Source organism: Onychomys torridus, chromosome 11 (assembly GCF_903995425.1).
Source record: "Onychomys torridus chromosome 11, mOncTor1.1, whole genome shotgun sequence".
NCBI lineage: Eukaryota > Metazoa > Chordata > Mammalia > Rodentia > Cricetidae > Onychomys > Onychomys torridus.
The window spans coordinates 38,673,466-38,685,621 of NC_050453.1; the positions used below are offsets into that span (position 1 = coordinate 38,673,466).

The window sequence follows — 12,156 nt, forward strand, 5'->3', positions numbered from 1 at the left end:
GAACTTCTTAAGTTCTATATAAGATTAAAAAAGAAAGGTTGTAAATAATATTGTAGTATATGTCATGATTTCATGACCTTTGAGTCATGTAGCAACCGTTTGAAATAAGCAGTCAAGACTCAGTCCTAATTTAGAGAAGTGGCAGCCATGGTGCATAGTGATCATCCCCAGACCCATCAGCTATGAAATCAGGTTACAGTCAAGCCTGTTTTTCATCAAGTATGTGGTCCATGAAACAATTGTATCAGTTAAAACTAAGTTACACGGAAAGATGTCTAGAACTATAGCTTTCCCCCCATTGTATTTATAGGTCCATGCAGAATCATTACAGCAGGTGGTGAAATCACAAAGAGAGGTGACAGAAGTCCTCCAGGAAGCAACTTGTAAAATAGCCGCTCAGCAGACTGAGACTGCTCGCCTCACCACAGATGCAGCTCGGCAGATCTGTGAGGTGAGACAATGGAGCCCTCTTTCATTCCGAATAACGTAGATCTTGCCAGTAATGGGTGTCTGACACTTAAAAGATGCATACTTTGACTTAGTGACTTTTAGTGAAGCCCCATTAAAATAGGGTTGATCTATACATTGATAATGTAATGTACATATGAATGTTAGAAAGGTAAAACAAAGATAGAGAACTCTAAATTTCTATCTTCTGGTAAGCTTTTTACGAAACTATCAACTCTTGATACATAATTTATAAATAATATATTACGTTGAGTACATAGTATATACCTCTCTAAAATACTAGCACAGTCAGAAATAGAATATTCCCGTCACTCCATTCCTTCATTGCCTCTTTTTTAGTCCCCAATCTTGGCCTCAGGTGAGCTTCACGACTATGTGTCTTTATTTTTAAGGCAGTACCTCATGAAGTCTGGGCTGGCCTCAAGAATGCTATGTAGCCAAGAATGACCTTGAACTCCTGATTCTCCTTCCTCTATCTCCCATGTGTCAGAGTGAGTGGTGTAAGCCACTCTCTTGGATTATATGTTTTTGTTTTTACCCATAGTGAGATTAGTCATCATCTTTTAGAAATATTTTATGTATATGGGTTTTTTGCCTACATGTATATTTGTGTACCACATGGTGCCCATGGAGGCCAGAAAAGGGCATTAAATTCCCTAGAACTGGAGTTACAGACAGTTGTGAGCTACCATGTGGGTGCTGAGAATTGAATCAGGGTCATCTGGAAGAGTAAGCAGCCAGTGCTCTTAACCTCTGAACCATCTCTCTAGCCCTTCAATGTCTTTTCTTTTGCCACACCAATGGTAAAACCAGAAATAATTTTATTTCTTTCTCTATATATCCAGTTACACTAAACTTAATAGAAGAGAAAGTAGGAAGTACTCTTGAACGCATTGGCACTGGAGATCACTTCCTAAATATAACACCAACAACATAGACACTGAGCACAACAATTAATAAATGGGACCTCTTGAAACTGAGAAGCTTTTGTAGGGCAAAAGACCTGGTCAATAAGACAAAAAGACAGCCAACAGAATGGGAAAAGACCTTCACCAACCCCACATCTGACAGAGGACTGATCTCCACAGTATATAAAGAACTCAAGAAACTAGACATCAAAATACTGAACAATCTAATTAAAAAATGGGCTAAAGAGCTAAACAGAGAATTCTCAAAAGAAGATTCACAAATGGCTGAAAGACATTTAAAGAAATGCTCAACATCCTTAATCATCAGAGAAATGCAAATCAAACCGACTCTGAGGTACCACCTTACACCTGTCAGAACGGCCATGATCAAATGATCAACACTAATGACAGTCAATGTTGGAGAGGATGAGAAGTAAAGGGAACACTCCTCCACTGCTGGTGGGAGTGCAAACTTGTACAACCACTGTGGAAATCAGTATGGCGGTTTCTCAGAAAATTGGGAATCGATCTACCTCAAGACCCAGCCATACCACTGTTGGGCATATACCCAAGGAATGCTCAGTCATACCACAAAGATACATGCTCAACTACGTTCATAGCAGCACATTTGTAATAGCCAGAACCTGGGAACAACCTAAATGCCCATCAACTAAAAAGGATGTTTTCATCTATGGATAGAGTTTAGTTTTTTTTTAGCTGTTATGAAAATTAGAAGTATTTGTGAAAAGACTGCCATTAAAAAAAAAATCTGTGTGCCAGTGGTGGTGGCACATGCCTTTAATCCCAGCACTCAGGAGGTAGAGGCAGGTGGATCTCTTGAATTTGAGGACACCCTGTTCTACAGAGTGAGTTCCAGGACAGTCAGGGCCTCAAAAAGAAGCCCTGTCTTGGAAAAAAACAGACAAACAAAAACTATGAACCTATGAATCATGTAGGGTAAATAAATAAATAAATAAATAAACAAACAAACATAAAGTTAGTCTCCTTTCTTAAGCAAAAATTTTAAAAGATTTTTACTTTTTTTAAATCTACATTGGAGGCCAGCCTGGTCTACAAAGTGAGTTCTAGGAAAGGCGAAAAACTACACAGAGAAACCCTGTCTCGAAAACAACAACAACAAACAAAACCAAACAAACAAAACCTACATGCTGGGCGTGAGCCAACCCTGAGAACATGAGCATGGGAGACCTAGCCCCACCCCTCACTGTCACAAGGTGGCAGCATGGGCTGGGGAGAGTTGCCTTTCCCATGTCCCCAACAGATCTACACCTAAGACAAGTTGGAGAGTTGACCTTGAGGTACCATGAGTGGGGGAGCTGTCCTTGTCCTACACAAGCTGCAACCCTTGGGAGAGCAGGCCTAACCTCTCCAGAGCAGCACAAGAGAGCCAAGCCTGTGAGCTGAGGTGTGGGTGAGCCAGCCCTGAAGTTGTGAGAGCTGTCCCCATTTCTCATCTATCCCATGGGGCAGCATGGACTAGGAAAGATGACCCCACCTACCAACACCTGAGGCAGATGGGAAAGCTGGCCCTGAGGTCACAAGAGCTAGAGAGCAGGCCCTGCCCCTTACCTGGGCAGCACAATAAACCCAGCCCTGTTGGTGGAGGTGTGGGTGAGCCAACCCTGAAGTTGTAAGCCATGGGGAAGCTGTCTCCATTTCCCATCTGGCAGACCAACCCTACAGCTGCCCAGGTCCAGACCCAGACCCAGGGTTATGACTTGGCCTGTCTCAATATCCACTCCATCTCTGATCTGCTAGAACACGTGAAGGAACCTGACCCGCCAACTCAAAGCTGCAGGGCAACAACAAGATACCCAGGAAGAGTCCTAGTGAGGACCCAGCATAGATAATGTTGCAGAAACCAGAGGGCTTGAACCAGACCAGTGACTATTTGCAATGAACACCTGCAAAATGTATGGATAAAGGGGTTTTAGCGTGACTTCCTGTGTTACACTGCAGCTTCCATGACAAGAGTTGTCATTTTCCCCCCTTTTTTATTCTTTTCCTTTTTCCTTTTAAATTTTGTTTTATTGGGGGGGGGGAGAGGGTAGATTTGAAGAGACAGGGAAATGAATGAGGTCAAGATACATGATGGTAAAAGACACATAGAATAAATAAATTAAAAAAAATCTATGTACTGGGCTTGGTAGTGCACACCTTTAATCCCAATACTTGGAGGCAGAGGCAGGTGGATCTCTGTGTGTTTGAAGCCAGCCTGGTCTACAGAGTGAGTTCTAGGACACCCAGGGCTACACAGAGAAACCCTGTCTTGAAAAATAAAACAACAACAACAAAAGGTGTATATGTGCATGTCTGTGTGTATGCGCATGTGCATGTATGTGTGCAGGTGGGTGCCACTAGAGTCAGAAGAGATTCTTGGATCTCTTGGAACTGGCATTATACATGGTTATAAACCACAAAGTTGATGCTGGAAACTGAACTTGGGTCCCCTACAAGGTCAGTATGCACTCTTAAACACTATACCACCTTCTCTTAAGGAAACTTAACTTAGTAGAAAACATTAACAAAAGATTTTAAAAAAATACTTTAAGTCATCAGATGAAGGAATAACTTAAAGCTGAAATTGAAAAATTACCAAATAAACAATATGTTTAACAGTTATAACGAGGGCATAAGGGATAGATAGGCAAATGTACTTTGTGTTACAAAATATTTAGAAAGTAAGCAGGAATTGGATTTATTCTCAAGAGAAGACTAATTTTTAGTTTACTGTTGCTTATTATATGGTTTGAAGGTGTTTCCTATATGATTAATAAATTGTTATAGTGGGTAAAGCCTTAGAAATTATGGAATTCAACTTTTTTTCAAGATTTATTTATTTTTATTTATGTGTGTGTGTGTGTGTGAGTGCCTGCATGTATGTTGCTTTACCATATGCATGTCTGGTGCCTGTGGGGGCCAGTAGAGGACATCTGACCCCCTGGAACTAGAGTTACAGATGGTTATGAGGCTCCTTGTGTATGCTGGGAACCAAGCCAGTTCTCTGTAAGAGTAGCTAGTGTTCTTGATTGCCCGACACTAACTTCCCAGCCCTTCAGTTCCTTTTCCCAGGATGAACCCGTTGTGATTTGAAGAGACTAAATGACTCATTCATAATAGTTTATTAGTCAGAGCCTTGATTACTGGATTTCAAATCAGCGATCTTTTTAAAAAGTGCATTCATTTATTTGTTTGTTTATTTATGTGGCAGGGGCAGGTGAGTTCAAGTGTGGAGGTTAGAGGATAGCTTGAAGGGGATGCTTCTCTCCTGCCTCCAGGAGATCGAAGTCAGGGCCTCAGGTTTGGCAGCCATTGTCTGAGGAAATTTTGCCAGCCCCAGTTCAGTGATTTTTCCAGAGCAGTGTGCTGCTTTTCAGGTTTCCTCTAATACTACCTTCTAAAGTCTAATTGTGCTGTGTTGTGTGTTCACATTCAGATAGCAGAACTAACTCGAACACAAATCTCAGATGCCATTGGTGCTTCTGGAGTTCCCCTAACAGCACTGTATGACCAGCAGCGGCAGCATCTTCCAGACTTTATGAAACAACTGAGGACCAAAGCTGAAACAGATAGGTAAGTATTCAGCCATTCATAAATATGTAATGACGTATCTTTTATATCCTGTACACCATTTAGGGTATTGAGAATACAGTTTGGGGCATACAGTCCAGTGGGAAGAGAAACATTTGGCAAATATTCAGTTAAGTGAATGAATGCTTTTTAAACTTAGGTACATAATGCTGGAATTTAAATAGTAGGGAGGCCAGGAAGTCAGAGAAGGTGTTAGAAGGCTTGTTATGGGCTATAATGGATGAGGAATAAGTGATCTAAAGGAGGTGCATAGGCAGATTAACAGCCTTGAAGGAAAAGGGAATACAACATATTTAAGGGGAAATGAAAACAGAAAAGGCCAGTGTGGTGGAAGAAGAAAACAAAGAGGAAAAAATGGTGTGGGATTGGTTTAAGGTCTGTTGTTGGGATTATGTATGAGTCAAAACATAGGTCTTCCTAACCTGCATATTCATAGCTTCTGTATCATTGGTGTCCTATGGCGTTCACTGTTAGGATGGGGTTGTTAGTTTCATCTGTTACATAAAGGATATGAAGGTAAAGAAAACAATTATTAGAGTGTGGTCATGAAAGTTTACTAGTACTTCTGTAATGGGTGATGTGGTGTCTTTGTAAGCCCAGTTGAAAGGGGTAAGCCATATAAGATATATAGAGGTTAGTCTATAATTTAACATTGACAAAGTTATGTAATGAATTTACTAATATCTCATTGAGAAAGACATAGTTATGAGATTTTAAGGGCTTGGATATGAGATTTTAAGGGCTTGGACTCCTTGATTTCTTATTTTACTTTATAGGTAGGTTCTTTGGATGTATGGTAGGGTGGAGGTCAGCTGCGGAGTCACTCTAGATTTGTTGATGAGTATTCTACTGAGAAAACCTCTCATTTGGAAGCTAATCAGGGTAGGACCTTGCAGATGTTGGAATTTTGGACTTTACTCTAGAAACAATGAAAAATCATTTAAAAAGTTTTTAAGACGATGTCTTATTTTGTAGCCCTGGTTAGCCTGGAACTTACTATGTAGACTGGGCTAGCCTCAAACTCAAAGAGACCTGCCTCCCAAGTGTTGGAATTAAATAAAGGTATATTTCACCGTGCCCAGTTATATTGTGGGTGTATGTGGTTTTTCTTTGGGGCAGGTTTTTTTTTTTTTTTTTTTTTTAATTCAAAGTCTCACACTGGAAGTCAGTCTGGCCTAGAACTTACTGTGCAGCCCACACTGCCTTGAACTTATGACACTCCTCTGGTTTTGTCCTCTTTTGTGCTGAGCCTACAAATGTGAGTCATTACTCCAAGCTTTGTAGGTTCTTTTGTTGTTTTAGTTTGCTTTTTCAAGATAGGGTTTCTCTGTGTAGCCCTGATTGTCCTGGAACTCACTCTGTAGACCAGGCTGACCTTGAACTCAGAGATCTGCCTGCCTTTGTCAAGTGCTGGGATTAAAAGGCGTGGCCATCATTGCCTGGCTTGCTTTGTTGCCCCCCCCCCCCCCAGCTAAGGACCGAACCCAGGGCCTTGCGATTGCTAGACAAGTGCTCTACCTACCACTAAGCTAAATCCCCAACCCCAAAACTTTTTTTTTAGTTTTTCAAGACATGGTTTCTCTGTGCAACAGTCCCAGCTGTCCTGGAACTCGCTTTGTAGACCAGGCTGGCCTCGAACTCACAGAGATCTGCTTGGCTCTGCCTCCCGAGTGCTGGGATTAAAGGCGTGTGCCACCACCACCCAGCTAGTGGGTTTTTTGTTTGTTTGTTTGTTTGTTTGAGCTGAGGATCGAACTCAGGGCCTTGTGCTTGCTAGGCAAGAGCTCTACCACTGAGCTAAATCCCCAACCGCATGGTTTTTTTTTTTTTTTTTTTAAGAATGTTTTGACTGTCTCTAATTCGTAGAGACTAGGAGTTAATAGAGAAGATGTTCTTTCTATGTTATATGACCTTATCTGTGTTTGAATTCTAAAATACTTTCTAACACTTACTTTGTAATTTTTATGCATTCAACACTTTATCTCGTTACTGTTAAACAGTATTTAAAATCTTTATTCTACCGAGACCTAATGTTTAATCAGGTCTTGTTTTGTTTTGTTTTTAGGATAAGTCCGTCTGTGTCACTCTCCCAGAGTAAGGAAGGAGCTCTGGACTCAAAGCGTCAGAAGTACCCCCCTTCATATGATAGCTATCCTCAGTCTTCAAGGTGCAAGTTGAGTCATGACCGAAGGTGAAGAAAGTTTGTATCAGTACAGCTTGGTAAACTCTGACAAGTGTTCTAAACATTGCCTTTTCCTCCTTTATTTCTATAAACTGAAGGATGTCTGGCTTTCAAAGTGCCAGCCTCCGCTTTTGACTAGCTAATGTACAAAATACTTGTCCATACAATAATGCAACTACTATTCCTTGATTGTATAGTAATAGAAACATTGCTTAGGTTGTTTCTTCTGCATGCAATATTCAGAGAAATCTTTCAAGTCAGACAATAATATGATTAAAGAAGGGAACCAAGGTTCCTGGAGACATTATGAGTTCAACTAAGGGGCTATAGAGATCGCTCAGTGGTTAAGAGGGCTTGCTGCACAGGCATGATGACTGGATTTTAGATCCTAGCACCCACATCCTGCCCCTATGCTCTTCTTGCTTGAGTGTCTACACACTCACCAAACACTTCTACATACACTTAGACACATGATTATACACACACCTAGGTGGTGACACATTAAGGATTTGAGCCTTGATTTATCTGGTTATAAAGCCTGAGTTTATTGGACATTTCCATAATGACATCCTTTTTTCTTTTCTTATATTCTCTTCCCCTGTCCTCCCACTGTTCCCTGCTCTTTTCTTCCTCATCTTTCTCTCTTTCCCTCCCCCTCTCTTCATTTTCCTTCCCCTTTGAGATTGTGGTCTCACTATGTTGCTCTTGAGTAGCTATAATTGGGATACAAGCCTGTGTCACCATGAACTCCTCTGTCCCTATCTATTAGCATATATACTAATATTATGGATAATATTTTATAGTTTGCCATTTATACCGGCACAGTATTAATGTCTGTAGTTCTCAGTTCTCTGAGTAGGTTTTACAGTCTCCTTTCTAGCATTTCTAGTGGTACAATAATTTCATCATCAAGTATAATAAAGCCTTAACTAAGAAAAGGAACTAAAAACTTGAAAAGTAATGTGTGATAAGCACAGCAGATACTGATTACTTAGTACTTCTGAAACCATGTGTTTCCTTTTTATCCTTTACTGAGAGTTACCATTACTGATACTTCATTTCCGCTGTTGGGTTACTACAGTGGATTGTTTGTAGGTTCTTATTCGGCCATGTGATAACTAGGGCGATTTTTCTGAAGTTTGCACCCAATTCAGCTATCCACATGTTTGAAAGTTTTCCCAGACCATTTAGGTTTCTTGTGACTATTTTTACTTCATGTATTTCTAGGGCTCATCTATGTTATAGTATATATCACTACTATATTTATATCATCAAATCATGTTCTAGTGCACACTTATATTGCATTTTATTTGTCAGTTTGTAGCTGTTCTGGTTGTCTCTGCTTTGGGGATATCATGAATAATTCTGCTGTGAGCATTAATGTTCCAGTTTTTTTATGGATTGTGTTTTCATGTTTCATGAGTATGTATTTAGGAATTACTGGACTGTGTGATACATGGTTTTGATTTGTTTTGTTTTGTTTTTGAAAGACTGAAACTTTTTCAAGAATTGCCAAACTGTTTTCCAAGGCCTCAGTACTTTCCCACCAGAAGTGTAAAATTTTCTCACATCTTGATGAAGACTAGTTATAGTGTTTTGATTGTAGTCCAGGTGGGGACCATGTACACTTGCATCTCCCAAATTCACCATAGATAATGGCAGGATTTTAAGGAAAGACAAATTAAAAGCAAGTGAAATAAATACAGGAAAATTTAGCTTTGAAAGTAGAAAGAAAAGTATTAAGAATAGAATCATGGAATATAAGAAAAGAGAGGTTTTATTGTATTTAATTTTGATATAATTTCAGGCATTCAGAAATGTAGCAGGAATAATATAAAGTCCTTAAGTATCTTTCATTCAGAGTATCAACATTATCTATCTATACATCCACCCACCCATCCACCCATCCATCCATCTACTTATCTGTTTTTTTATTTTAAAGCAAATAGAGCTTTTAAAGAAAGTACAGGACTGTAGATGACCTGGTACAGTTTGCCTAACATGGCACAAGGCTCTGGCTCAGTCCCTAGCACCACATAACGCCAAATGTGGAGGCTCACACTGATAGGTGTCAGACTTGGGATGTAGTCATGTAGACAAGCAATTCAAGGTCGCCCTTGGCTACATATCTAGTACAAGGCCAGCATAGGCTACATGAGACCTTGTCTAAAAAGAAAAGATCAATAAGCCCGGGCTTTTACAGAGGAAAAAGCAGTTTATGAATTTGATAATCAGAAGTTTAAAAAGTTTATCAAGAATAGTTCAAGTACCACAGTTAGTGATAAGTTGCAGTGTTGATGAAAGAAAATGGGAATAGTGAGCAGAAGCCGTCTGTCGACCAGAAATTTGACTGTGAAATGAAATAGAGCAGTGGTTTTCTGTTGTTTCCAGATAAAACTTCTCTTCATCTTTCCAACATAGATTTTATAGTGAGTCTGTCTCTCTTCATTTTATGCATTGACTATAAAGCACAGCCTTTTGGTCAAATAAGTTAGCTTTGAAGTTATGGTCCTTACTTTCTTTTTTTGTATCTTTGTTTCCATAATATCTATATAAACAGAAGTAGCAGTGGTAGCAGCCGTCAAGAAAGCCCTTCAGTTCCATCTTGTAAGGAAAATGAGAAGAAATTTCACGGTGGAAAGATGGAGAGTTCAATTGATGAACAGCTTCAGACTGCTGCAGATGATTCTTTACGAAGTGATAGCATTCCATCCCTTCCTGAGGAGAAAGGTAACTTTCCTTGTACACATATGGAGAAACCGGGGGAATAGTGATTCTTGGGACAAGGTGGTAAGTAAGACCACTAAACTTACACACTGACTCATTTGCTTTTTTTGTGGTGCTGGGATTTGAACTCAGGGCCTTATGCATGTTAGGCAAGGCCTTTATTGAGGAACTATACTCTCCATTCTTGCAATTTTATCTGGAAAAATAGTAGTTAAAAGTGATAGACTTGCATATTTAACTTAAGAGGTTTCAACCAAAGTGTTGTTTCCTTTACTGCTTCCAGTAAATTGAAGGAATTATTAAGAAAAAAGGAGCCAAATCTTGAAGGTTTAGAAAATTCTCAGCCTATCCATATTTTATTTATGTTTAAGGGTTTTGTGTGTGCGTGTGCACGTGTGACTGTTTTGCCTGCATGTATGTCCACTTTTGGAACAACACTTGAGGTTATTCTCTGGCCTCCACATACATGCACTCACATGTGTAGCTCAAGTTTTCTCCGGTCCTGCCCAGCCCCACAGACCCTGCAGCCACTTATAAAATAACTACTCAGAAGCTTATATTAATTAAAACTCCTTGGCCATTAGCTCAGGCCTACCACTGACTAGCTCTTATATTTAAACTCAGCCCATTTCTGCTAATCTATATATATGTTGCCATGTGTTCCGTGGCTTTACTTGTGTGCCATTACATGCTGCTCCCTGAATGGCATCACCAGACTCAGCGTTCCTCTTCCCAGAATTCTCTTTGTCTGTTTATCCCACCTATAACTTCCTGCCTGGCTACTGGCCAATCAGTGTTTTATTTATCATCCAATCAGAACAACACATTCACAGCATACAGACATCCCACAGCACACATGGATGTGCACACACACAGACCCACAACAACAACAACAAAACACAGCATTAAATTATTTGGCAGTTCTAGCCAGGTGTGGTACGCACATTCATTCCCAGCACTTGGGAGACAGAGGCAGGCAGATCTCTAAGTTCAAGGCCAGGCTGGTCTACAGAGTGAGTTCCAGCCAGGGCTATACAGGGAAACCCTGGGGGGTTTCTTGTAAAACCCTCCCTCGCCCATTATTCAGCAATTCCTCTAGCTGTGCTACAGAACAGGATCAAGTTTGCTTTTCTCTCCCTCCCTCCCTCTCTCTCTCTCTCTCTCTCTCTCTCTTAGATTTTTGTTAGCTTTATTTTTTAATTATGTGTATATGTGTCTGTGTATGTGCGTGCCCACAGAGGGCAAAAGAAGGTGTCAAATCTGGAGATTCATAACTTAGTTATGAACTACCCAACATAGGTGTTGGGGACCAAACTAAGGTCCTTTGCAAATTCTGTAAGCACCTTTAACCACTGAGCCTTTTCTCCATCCTGCTTTCCCTCTTAAGTAAAATATCAGGAGAAAAAAAAAAAAAAACCCAGAAAAAACAAATAACTGTTTCAAAACATTGTGCATCCAGTAGTAAATGATGTTGATTCATAAGAGACTGGAAATAAGTGAGTTAGCCACTTCCTTCCTTCCTTAGAAATTTCAGACTGCACAGCTTGGAGTTCAGGCCTTCCCTAGTTAAGAAGTAGAGTAAACAATCCAGAAAAGCCAGAATTCTCTTGGTATTACACACACACACACACACACACACACACACACACACACACACACACAAACCAAAAACAAAAAAAACGTGCTAGACACTTAAATATAGGAGAAACAGACAAAATGTTGACCTTCAGTTTGCTAATGACTTCTTAACATCTCAAAAAAAACCCCAAAACGGTTGTGGGGAGGGGCAGTGAGGAATGAATAAGGTGTCCTTTAATAAAATTTACTTGTACTAGTAATTTGTACTCTATGAAGGATATTGCTAAGGGAATGGAAGTACAAGCCACAGATGGGGAAAAAATATGTCCAGATTATTTGTAGTGAAGGATTTACATCAAGAATATAAAATGAATAGCATAATTAAAAATATTACAGGAAATATACAGATGGCAATGACAATATGATCTCATAACTCATAAAAAATATGAAAATCAAAAGTCCACAATGAAAGAGCTAGGTATAGGTAAGTCCCAATACTTGGAAGGCTAAGGCTGAAGGATCACATACAGCTAGGAGTTCTGAGACCAGCCTGATCTCTAAATAAATAAGTAAAATCATGTCAAGATAATACATATGCCTATTAGAGTTGTTAAAGTCCCAAACGGACAATGTTAGGTTGCTGACAAGGATCCAGAGCACTGGGGCTTCCATTCATTTGAA

The 12,156-nt window shown here is 39.9% G+C and overlaps 1 protein-coding gene across 1 annotated transcript in view; it reads left to right on the forward strand.

Moving 5' to 3' along the window:
- Cep350 (centrosomal protein 350) overlaps nt 1–12,156 on the forward strand; it is a 143,785-nt gene that overhangs the window by 66,755 nt on the left and 64,874 nt on the right. Inside the window, 4 exon segments of the mRNA XM_036201773.1 lie at nt 311–451; nt 4,834–4,970; nt 7,054–7,179; nt 9,731–9,900. Of these exon segments, the coding sequence (XP_036057666.1) occupies nt 311–451; nt 4,834–4,970; nt 7,054–7,179; nt 9,731–9,900 (574 nt within the window).